This window comes from Lygodium microphyllum, chromosome 14 (assembly GCF_053477565.2).
Source record: "Lygodium microphyllum isolate KBCC chromosome 14, Lygodium_microphyllum_v1.1.10, whole genome shotgun sequence".
NCBI lineage: Eukaryota > Viridiplantae > Streptophyta > Polypodiopsida > Schizaeales > Lygodiaceae > Lygodium > Lygodium microphyllum.
The window spans coordinates 8,492,366-8,504,394 of record NC_141148.1 but is presented as its reverse complement, the minus strand read 5'-3'; the positions used below and the strand labels follow the sequence as shown (position 1 = coordinate 8,504,394).

The following is a 12,029-nucleotide window of genomic DNA, read 5'->3' as shown; positions in this document are numbered from 1 at the left end:
TTTTTTTTTTCTTGAATTGAAATGACTAGGACGAGAGGATGTCGTCGCTGAATTTGGCACCGTTCAGCACGTCCTACCGCCACCGTTTGTGAAACTTCAAGTCTAAAGCTTTTTTTAAAAAAAGCTTAAGTATTAAGCTTAAACACTAAACTTGAATTCTTTCTAAGAAGAAGTAGACCTAGCAATGGAACTTCCCCAGTGGTCCTCCACCTGTAGAGGTTGGTCCTTTGCGATCCGATTGCGTAGCAGAGGGTCCTTCACCGCCAGGAACGCGCTGGTATTGACGGATTGTCACAAGACTAACTATAGAGCTCGATCGTTCCAGGAGCTTCACCTTTGCGCGAGATGGTAAGCGATTGGAAGCCCTCGATCTTAGCTTGGCTCTGATACCATTGATGCGCAAATCGGATGCTGTATGCATATGTCGTGAGCGCCAGAAGGTCCCCAAGAACAAATAACTCTACTTTTTGCTCAAAAACCAAGAGAGTAGACTTGCACGACATGAAGCAAGAAGACCAATTGGGTACAATCTCCCCCCATGCCTTGTGTGAGCGCTCCACAAAGTATGTATTTAATATATTATTCATCTCCAAGCTCAAAAATAGCCCAAATTTACAATTAGCATGCTTTAGCTTTTGTCCAAATAAAGAATAAAGTGGTTGGGCGTCCCAAGAGTTGGGATGTGCCCAAATACAATGACCAATAATGAATATTTAAATCGTGCACCCATGCGCATACAAAATAATAAATATATGTCAAGCGCTTTAATAAATAAGCATGTCAAAATAAATATTAGCGCCATGCCTAAGACGCGCGCCCATAAAAAAGGATAATTTCTTCTAAATAACTTGAATACATGCTATTGCCTAGTGCTTTCCAACGCCATCGCCGCCTGCTCTACACATCAACTGAAGCATTTACAATTGTTAGAAAATAATAAAATTAAATCGACAAAAGTGAATACCTAGCAGTCTTCAGCTACAAAATAAATAAATAGGTTGAAACTCTATCCTAACCTTAATTTAATACAAGTGCGCACTTTAAACTCATAAACGTCCATTAATTTAAATATGTATTTTGCAGAATCACCTGCTATGGAATCACCCACTTGCACGTTAAATTAACGAGTCGTCCAAAAAGGACAGGCGTCCCCATCAACTTTTGCACAAGGAATCCACCTTGTGTACGAGTCCTGGCAAATAAATATAAATTTAAAGAATCCACCGCAAAACCTCATGGAATCCACCGTGGAATATGCCTCTTGGCATCAAAAACTCAAATTATTGTGACTAAAGTCTCGACTCCTAACTCAAAGGCATAATAACATATTAATATATTATATAATATTCTCTCTCTCTCTCTCTACTCAGCGCCTATGGCAGGCCCAACGTTAGTCACCATCCTCCACCCACCATCTGTGCCATTCTATACCCAACCTCCACCCACCATTCTCCCTCCACTTGCCATCCTCCACCCTCCATCCGTCAGCATCAATCTCTAGCCTCCACCTACCACCCCGCGCTTGTGGCCATGATGACAACTTTAGTCTAAAGAGGTTACGCCTCTATTTGTCCACTGCTGCTCGATGGCCATACTGGCAGCTCCAATGATGTGTTTGCTGTCGCCCAAAGTGACATTGGGCAACTTGCAACTCCCCATTTAGGAGGAAGGATGCTCCTTGGAATCTAGATGACTAGTTCATTTTGAGAGAGAGAGAGAGAGAGAGAGAGAGAGAGAGAGAGATTTTTACTCTTCCTTGAAGGGCAAAAAGCCTTCAGAAGAGTATTGCAAAACCACGGCATGTGACAGCCATATATATAAAGTTATTTTAACTACTAATTAATATTTTGTTTTAGGCCTTAGATCTCGCTAGTAGGCCCGAAAGATGTACTGAAAAGCTTTTGGTGAGCCATCCTGCTACATAGCAACCATCGGCATCATCATCAGCATACAAACTACAAACAATTAGCAGGGAGACAGGACAAACCAACAGACGCATACATACACAGCCATCCATCCATACATCATTGGATCGAAGTTCCTTCCAGGAGGCCGAAGACGCTCTCTGAACGCAGTCCAATTCATTCCCCTTTGAAAGTAGGGTTCCTGATGCCCCATGGAATGATCGCCCGGATCCATTCTTAGGGCCTGTGGCAGCGAAGCAGACGCTTGCCATAGATCAGATCCAGAGGCGCTCCTGCTCCACCGGAAGCAGTAAATATCTAGAGCAAGCTGGCCCTGACAATCGCCTGTTGTTGATGAAGGCCAACATCCTCGCATGGACAAGACCAAAAATAAGGACGATATGCTAGCTGCCGGCAAGAAACGGGTGTGCGATCATTCTTTTTCTTCATTCACTCTTCTGGATATTGTGCGCATTTGTGATATATCGATGTGGGACATAGATTGTGCGTTTCATCAATATCGATGTTGAAAACATAGATTGCAATCGTATGGCTGATGTTGCACATTTCGTTGATTCTTGATGCGGAACATAGACTGCACTTTGTATGGCTGATGGATGAAATCCAAGCTTGCAAAGCAAAAGGATCCTCCTGCGAATCTTAAAAACATGGCTTGATTCTTATCGTGTCATTCATGCTTGATGCAAATGTGGCTTGTGACGTTTTGCAGCTAGAGCGTTTCCGGCAAAAGAAGAAAGTCCCCAAGGCTTCCAAATCAGAACCTGACACAGAGCATGGGTCTGGTAAGGGTGCCAAGACACAGGTTGATCTAGAGCTCATTGAGAGTCTAGAGACATCAGGTTCGCTGCATGCAGAGGTCTCTGCATCTATTCCAGCTTCCCATACCAGCGAATCAGGAGTGACTGGCAGGGATAACATTGACCCCACGGTTCATCAGAAGTTGGATGTGGCAGGAGGCTCACGCAGTAACTTTACTGAGGCCAAGCTTCCAACAGAGTCAAATGAATGGCACAATTTGGCTATCCAGTTCGATAAAGTTGGGGTTGCTCGTGATGTTGACTCAGGGAAGGGAGAAGCTCAAGACTGGGAATTTGTTACCAAGCATGGCTCGGTGGAGTCTCTAGATTTGAGAATAACTCATGATCAATGTGACTTGCAAACCAGTTGCATTGTCCCACAGTCTTTTGAGTTTGAGAAGGTGCAAGTGGAGGATGGGCAACAGCTCACAGGTGGTAGTTCGGACAACAATGGGTCTGATGACTCAAGAATATACGATATACAGTCCAGCAGACTACAGTCCAACTCAGGTCAAGATTTTTCAAGGGCTTCTAGTTCTGATCATGAGGTAAAGCACTCTTCGGAGCCAAGCCATAAGATTCCTTTTGCTGGACCTTCTAATTTGGATTCACAGAAGGGTGTGGGAGAGCACGATCAGGTGCAAGTCTTGTCAAAATTGAATATTGCTACAGAGCATACCTCAGACTCAAGAATGGGACAGTGTGAAAACAGCTGCAAGGTATCACATACTTGCAAGCAGATTGACCAGAGGCAGATGGAGGGTGAGCAACACCAAAGAATGGCTAGTTCCTGTGATTGTGGATCTGGCTTAGTTAATGACATTATGGAATGTAGTTTGGACAGTGTTAACTTGGAACAGGATGCAGAGCAGCACCCTTCAATTGACACTTTGGAAACATCTCGTGATTTGGATTTACAGCAGGTGGGTATATCTGGACTTGAGATATGTGAGCAGATTGATCAGGAGCAGACGGGTGATGAGCAGCAAAGAATGGCCACATCTTGTGACAGTGAAGCCGGCTTAATTAATGGCATGATGAAATGTGGTTTAGACAGTGTTAATTCTGAACAGGCGGCAGAACAGCATCCTTCAATTGACACTGTGGAAACATCTTCTAATTTGGAGTTACAGCATGCTGGTACATCTCGACTTGAAGTTTCGCCTGAGGAAGATCAGGTTCAAGCTTCAAATATTGCTGTGGAGCTTAGCCCCGAGTCATTGCTTGAGATTGAACCCAAACAGTCATCGGCAGTGCCAAAAATGGGACCTGTAGATGGTATCAGTGAAAATGATGCAGACACAAATAAGAGTGGCACAGTAGCAGGAAATACTATGCCAGTCTGTAATGTCCCTTGCCATACATCAAGCAGCATGGAGACTACTGAAGCAACAATGCACACTTTGGAGCCGCAGTTTGAGATTGTGCATGTACAAACACAGCAGCTGCTAGAAGAGCAAGAAGATTTGCCAGATGCCGGTTCGAAACATCATATGCATGTAAACAAAGCGGGTGTAATGCAACAAGAGATTGATGTGGATGGTTCTTTGCCAAAGTTGGACTTTGATACAACAGCAGTTGATCGGGGGATGGTTTCAAGTGCAGGGGGACATCGGTTGGAGGAGAATGAGTCATTAAACACATGGCCCATCAAATCTTATGAGGTGTGTTTGGATGGGGTGGTAGAGGTTGCCGAGGCAAGAAGTCTTGAGGAGCCTATGTCAGAGGCACAGCCTGTCACACTGATACCAGAACTGATCAATGAGCAGGGATCAGCCGATGGCAGTACTGAATGTCACCTCAGCATACAGAAGCCAAGTGTAGTGGGACTGGAAACTACTTTAGGGGATGCAATTTCTTCAAGCTTGGTTTTGCAGTCAGGCAACCAGGAAATTGTTTCTTGTACAGAGTTAGCAGACCCATACAAAGAGATCGAGTCTGACAGTGCTCATATTTCATGTTTAGGTAATGGAGAGATTGGTGAATTAGTACTTAGTGTGGAGAATGTTTTGGCAGATGCATCTCATGTAGAGCATGATGCATGGTCAAATTTTCAGGTGGAGAATGTTTTGGCAGATGCACCTCACGTGGAGAATGATACTGGCTCAAATTCTCAGGTGGAGAATGTTTTGGCAGATCCAACTGAAGTAGTGAATGATGCAATGCGAGATATCCAGGAATCTTCATGTGAACTTGTAGAACACAGGGGCAGCTTGCCAATGGTGAATGAAGTGGAACAAACAAATGAAAAATTGGAGGAGACGTCTAATGTGGAGGCACTAGAAGTTGATGCAGCACATGCTTTTGGAAGGGCTTCTAGTGTGATAAATGTCTCACATTCCTTTTCAGAGGTTACTGATAATCAAAACAGTATGGTCGAGTCCAGGAAGTTAGGACAATCTGTGGAGGAAGCCAACTCAACTGGTGAAGGGTGCAGTCCTAGAGATTCAGAAACAGATATAGATAAGGGAAAAGTTGGGCTCTGCAATGTGCTTGACCAAGCTGATGTAGACCAGACCTCTGACTTGAAGCTCTGGAATAGCTGTACTGGCTCAGAACCCATGAGAGGTGCATCCATCTCAACTGCACAAGTATCACAACAAATTATAAGTGAGCATCGAGCTTCTTGTGATCCAACTGCTAGGGAAGCAGACGAAGGTGACATGGAGCCTTCTAAGATGCAGAGTGACTCGAAGGAACCTTCAGAGGCACAGCCTGAGTGCCACTTGGTAGGCACTGAATATGTGCAGAGTGACTCAAAAGAACCTTCAGAGGCACAGCCTGAGTGCCACTTGGGAGGTACTGAATGTGTCACAACCTCAGAAGAGGGGATGCCAAATGATCACTTGCATAGCTATGTGGCTAAGATCCCAGAAGGTATGGCAGACGACATGACTACAGCTCATGAGGAGCTGGGCAGTGAGCAGCTTCAAATCAATACAGAGTGTCTAAATGCTGAGTGCTCGGAGCATAAGCAGGCAGTTACTTTGGGTGAGAAGGAATCAACAGGTTGCAGGAATGTTGTTGACTTCAGCTCTGCAAAACCCTTTAACCAAAGAGCCAGTGACAACCATATGGTACAGACATATATGGTTGACACTGTTGCAGATTTGGAAACATCAAAACATGCTGAGACAGCAGAACTGCTAACAAAAGAGGATTCAAAAGAAAAGCATAGGGCTGATTTGTCCGGCCTGGGAGAAGACAACGATGTACTCATGCTAGAGTATTCAAATGGAAAGCATTCTTGTGCTGAGACTACAAAGATGCCAATGGATTTAGATGAAACTTCAGATGCACAGAACCAGGTTACAAGCCCGACTTCTTTTCCAGAAGTTTCCCAAACAAGTAGGTCTTTTGAAATGCCACTCGACATGGAGAGGGAAAGTTTCATTACGATGTACACAGAGCACGATTCTGCAAAACTTTCTGTTCCTTCAGACCACTTGCAGACAACATTATTCAGATATGAGGATGCAAATCCAACCTGCATGAACAACTGCAGTTCATCAAGTAAGGAGGCAGAAAGGTTTGTGGGCGACATTTCTGCAGATCTGAAGCTGGGGAATCTCAGGGAAAATGCAGAGCAAGTGAAACGAAGTACCTCTGCTGAACTTTTCACTTCGTCATGTAACAAAGTGGAGTATTACTCAGACACAGACCTTGCAAATAGGTCCATCAAGGGAGAGAAGTTTGAGTCACAAGAGTCTTCAAGTGAGGAAGAATTGGATAAATTTACAACCAGCTCGTTTGTAGAAGCCAGAAAGCCTTTTGAGGGAGACGAAGAGTCAACTGAAAAAAGGTCAAAAAAATCAGGTGGTCAAACTTCTGCGAAGAGTTTTAGTCAAGAAGTTGGTGGTCAGGTAATATTTCTCTTTTCTGTTAGCCAACTTTTCTAATAGAGCTTCTTGGCCCCAAATATTGCCAATGCTTGTGAGCCAGTTTCTATTTATGAATTTGATCAATCAATATTGGTTTTTGTGTTTTAATTTTTTTTTTTTGGTGGAAAATTGTTGTGTTAGGTAGTTCTTAAGAGAATGAAGGGGTATGTTTCCATCAGTATTGCATATGGTGGAAACTCAGTTCTGTCAGGTAGTTCTTAAGAGAATGAAGGGGTATGGAAAGGAAAGTGAACACTGAGTGGATAGAGAAGAAGGAAACAAGAGAAACACAGTAGAATGAAGGAACAAAACTGACAGAAGACTGAATGATACAAGGCTGCTACAGTCAGTAACATGCAGCTTGGAGCATAGTGTGGGTGCTAGATGGAGGCATGAGATAAAGATCATGAGGAGGCCTGGCACAAAAGATGATACATTGACTGAATGAAGGGTGGAGTGGATGGCAGCCATAAATAGGGGCCAATCAGCAAACTGACCACTACAGGTCGGACCAGCAAATGTGGTCCAAAAGCAAGATAAAACGCACCAAAATGCTGCATGCACTCGACATAATGTGTGTTTTGCTACGGGGCATTATGCCTAATGAGAACAAAGGTAAAATAGGCTGTTAGGACAATTGCAAAACACCTCCTCCTAAAGTGTCTCCGACAGATGAGATGATGGACAAATATACCGTCAAAGCTCTAAATATCTTGGTCTAACTTAGATTAAGGCTCTCAAGTAGGATGAAACCAGCTTTGCTTCTTAGAGAGGGTGGTAATGACCTAATTAATTAACAATTACAAGAAGTAAATAATAATGTAAAATTGAAATGTACAATTTACCATTTAATCTTGGATAATGGATAGCTTGTTGTCCTAAAAGTGGCATCCTTTGTGGTGTTTCTTTATCTTTAATTGCAAATGGATGGAGTACAATTGAGATTTTCTAATGTCCTTTGCTTATCCAAGTGCTTCTTGCTGTCATGAATGATGAGCAAGCCTTCAAACCAATTTGCCCCTTGGTTTACTTAGGGATTGACCTTTAATTGTACTCATTGGGTGACAAATTTAGCCCGTTTGTTTGTTGGTTGAATGACCACTTGAATCTCCTAAAATTGCCCCAATTTGAGTGATGGAAATTCAAGTCTTTGGGCTTTCAAATTTTTGAGCATGGTTCATGAGGTGATCAAACCTTAATTTCTTTTGTAAATTAGGATTTAAGCAAATATCAGTCAAAATCTCCACCTCCAATGGCTGATTTTTCTGGAAATTGTTGAGAAAGGATGAGAACATATTGGAGCATGAGAGAAAATGTTGAAGAGAGGTAAAATTTAGTCTTCTATCGCGAGAAAATGGCAGAAATCAACTATTGCCTTGTCTAGACAAATATGGAAGCTATCTCTACTAATGGAACATCCCAAATATAATGTTTGTTGGCTGAAACAACCCTCAAATTGCTGTCACCTATTACTATAGTCTCTTCTATGCATTTCACCAGCTCTTGGAGGGTCTCTGCTGGCTAGAAATGGCGTGTTAATTATTGTAACAGCAATGGTAGCGTACACATACACACATACACACACTCTCTCTCTCTCACTCAGTTTACAGAAGAATGAAATTACTTTCTGTTTTTCTTCTAGTCTAAAAACGCTTTTTTCATTTGCAAGGGTAAGTTTGCCAAGTGGCAGTCTTCCAAAACAATTTCAGCATCATTTAGCTTTATTAAATTAAATTTCAGAATATAAATTTTAAAATTTAATTTAGTGATTATTTATGGCTCAAAAAAATAATTTGACTAGCCAACAATTAAATTGGCTAGGCCAATTTATCACCTAAGTAATCTTGAGTACTCATTAGCTCAGAACTCGCATTAATTAATTTGCAAGGGTAAGTTTTGTCAAGTGGCAGCCTTTCAAAACAATTTCAGCATCATTTAGCTTTATTAAATTAATTATTTGGATATAAAATTTAAAATTTAATTTAATGATTATTTATGGCTTTTTTTTGATTGGCTAACAATTAAATTGGCTTGGCCAATTTATTAGCCAAGTAATCCTGAGCACTCATTAGCTCGAAACTAGTATTAATTAATTAAATAATGTTAGTTTTCTAGTGTCACCATTGATATTAATGGCTAATTGAATGTTCTAGGCCATTGACATTAATGGCTAATTGAATGTTCTAGGCTAAGTTCTAACATTGGGTATCACCTAGTATGTGTTAGGCATAACTTATTATGACTTTTGCCTCTAGCACTAATTTGTTAGAGATCATAGCTTGCACAGTCAGTCGGACTGTGCAGTCGGACTGCCACGTGGCAGTCCGACTGTCTGCAGCCCAGTCGGCTGCATTAAATGCAACCGACTTGTTTCCAGGTTGCGCCCTGTTTCTGGCGCCCCAGTTCGTGGCAGATTTCGACTATTTAATAGTCGACACTTTCAGCAGTCTACACACTTCTTCTCTGACGCAGATTACAGACCGGTGATGCGCAGTCTCTGTCTCTGTTCACAAATTTCAGACAGCAGACAGTGCAGACAGCAGCAGACTTCGAGGTGGACAGCAGGTCGCATCGTCGAGGTGAAGACACGCAGTCCAGCGCACTGCGCCCGTGTATATCTTTGTATTCAGCATTCTTTATATAGCAGATCTTCATCGTCCACTGTCTCTTTCTCTCCCTTCTCTCTCTGCGTACTCTCTCTCTCAGTCCTACGCTTCCGCACCGCTGCACTCTGACATGGTATCAGAACAGTGTTTAAGGGCTGATTGAGCGCAGAATCAACCTGAAGAGGAGTTTCCATCGCGACACAAATTTGCGTTTTTTTGCGTTTAAGGGCAGACAGGAGGGCTGCGCCTTGGAACAAGGCTGAAACGAGTGTGGGCGCACAGGAAAGGAGTACAGGTGGTGGATTTGCTGCTGTTTACTGCTGTTTGACGCGGAGGAAGTTTGAGTTTTCAGCCTACAAGTGCAGGTTTTGCTTTTTCATCGCCTCCGGCAGGTGAAGAAGGTTCAGGACTCGGAAGAGCCTTAGCAGGCTGAGTTTTCCCAGTCAGAGGGGGCTGCTTTTGCGTTTGTGAAGGCATTGCAGGTGAAGATGTCTACAGAGATTGACTTGGAGTTCCAGGCGATTATGGACCGGAAGGTGCCTGTCTTACCGGCTCTTCCTACAGATCAAAAGCTCGACGGCGACAACTACCGCATTTGGCGCGTCATGATGTTGGCCATCCTAGAGTCCTATGATTTGGCGGAGTTGGTACAGGAGGAGATTGACCGGCCCTCGGTAAGAGATGAGTCCAAACTCTCTTCTGAAGCTCGTGCGGAGTTGGCCAAGGCCCAGTCTCATTGGGACAAACTGAATGCCAGGATTCGATCCTTTCTCTTTCTATCATGCACTACAGCCGTGATCGCTTACATCGAGCACTTGACGGTGGCTCGTGAGATATGGCTGGAGCTTGATCACATGTACAATCGGATGACCTTAATGAAGAGGGTTTCTTTGGAGGTACAGATGCGGACTTTGTCCGTAAATAAGTCTTCTTCGCTACGGGAGCACATTAATAAGCTAAGGCAGCTACAGATGCAGGTTCAGAATGCGGGGAAGCCGATCTTCTCCGAAGACATGGCGATCACACTACTGTCCCAGTTGCCGCCACGATTCGGTACATTTTACTCTGCCCTCATTGCTTCTGGGCGAGAGTCTACTCTTCGGTGGGAAGAGTTGGTTCCTATGGTCTTGGACCAAGAGGAACAGTTAAAGGGACAGAATGCTTCCAAGTCGGAGGCGCTGACAGGTCAAGCCTCTCAGAAGAAGGGGAAGGACCAAAAGAAGAAGAAGGGGAATAACAAGTCCAAGAAGGACAAGGACAAAGACTCCACATGCCATATTTGTGGAAAGATTGGCCATTGGAAGAAGGATTGCCCTGACAAAGACACGAAGGACACCAAGAAGAAGGAAACCAAGGATTCTGGAGCAGTGGCTGCACCCTCATCAGCTGCATTTCTTCATCTAGCTGTCATTGAGAACGCTTTACCGAATGCTTCTGATGCTGCGATGACGGCCCCCCAGGCTCGAGAGTGGATTGTTGATAGTGGTGCCTCACGGCACATGACTCCTTCATCAGATAGTGTTGCCCAGTTGCGACCCTTGCGTGGGCAGGTTCTCATTGGCGACAGCTCTTCAGTTTCTCTTGCATGTCGGGGTAAGATGCAGCTTATTCCGGATGGACGAGGTGGTACCCATACCTTAGAGGTTTTGCATGTACCAGGTCTAGGGTACCATCTCCTTTCAGTTCATAAGATTTGCTCCCTTGGTCTTCTCGTGGAGTTTGACAGTACTACAGTGCGAGTCCTTGATCGTGAATCGAGGAAGCTTCTATCATCTGGATATGAGGAGAACGGCATTTACAAATTGAAGTCTTCCACCGCCCTCTCTACTCTTCTTCTTACCTCACAGTCACAGTCAGAGTTATGGCATGCTAGGTTTGGTCACCTGAACTATGACTATCTTCGGAAGGCGTCGCGTGGACAGCTTGTTCGAGGGTTGCCGGATATAGTGGTGAGCCAGCAGCCATGTGTCTCCTGCATGCGGGGGAAGCAGCATAGGGATGCCATTCCCCACATAGCTTCGCGGCGGTCTACTTCCCCGATGGAGCTAGTATCTACGGATCTATGTGGCCCTATGAGGAATGAGTCCCTGCGTGGGAGCTCGTACTTCATGCTGATCGTGGATGACTACAGCAGGATGACATGGGCCTATTTTATGGCACTCAAGTCAGAAGCTTTCTCGCACTTCAAGGATTGGCTTCTCTTTGAGGAGAACCGCTCAGGCCGGAAGTTGAAGACCTTGCGATCCGACAAGGGAGGTGAATTTGTGTCTAATGAGTTTGCTCGGTTTTGTGCAGATAGAGGCATTCACCAGGAGTTTGCCAATACCAATACTCCTCAAGAAAATGGTATTCTTGAACGGAAGAACCGCAGTGTGATCGAGATGGCGCGCACCATGATGGAGCACCGACAGACCCCTCAGGTTCTGTGGGCCGAGGCTGTGGCTACTGCAGTCCACATCCTTAATCGATCCCCTACTTCGGCCGTGGAAGGGATGACTCCATTTGAGGCTTATTTTGGGACGAAGCCAGATGTTTCTTACTTTCGGGTCTTTGGGCGTGATGCCTATGTTCACATTCCCAAGGCTCACCGTGATAAATTTGAAGCGGCTTCTCGAAAACAGGTATTTGTTGGCTACAGCTCCCAGTCCCAAGGCTACCGATTGTATGATCCCGTCAAGCGGGATGTATATACTAGCCGTGATGTGCGGTTTGTGGAGGTTCCGGCTACTTCAACGGGTGAGGAGCATCCCGTTCTTGGAGATCCAGGGGAGAGTTGGGCTCCTTCTACAGTTCCACTGGAGCGCGTGCCTTTTGATTATG

At 44.4% G+C, this 12,029-nt stretch overlaps 1 protein-coding gene across 1 annotated transcript in view; it reads left to right on the top strand.

Moving 5' to 3' along the window:
* Window positions 1-1,906: 1,906 nt before the first annotated feature.
* Window positions 1,907-12,029, top strand: part of LOC148025302 (uncharacterized) — a 33,992-nt gene continuing 23,869 nt past the window's right edge. Inside the window, exons 1-2 of the mRNA XM_087692329.1 lie at window positions 1,907-2,329; window positions 2,635-6,585. Coding sequence (XP_087548455.1) covers window positions 2,279-2,329; window positions 2,635-6,585 — 4,002 coding nt within the window. The 5' untranslated portion in view covers window positions 1,907-2,278. The remainder of the gene's footprint in view (window positions 2,330-2,634; window positions 6,586-12,029) is intronic.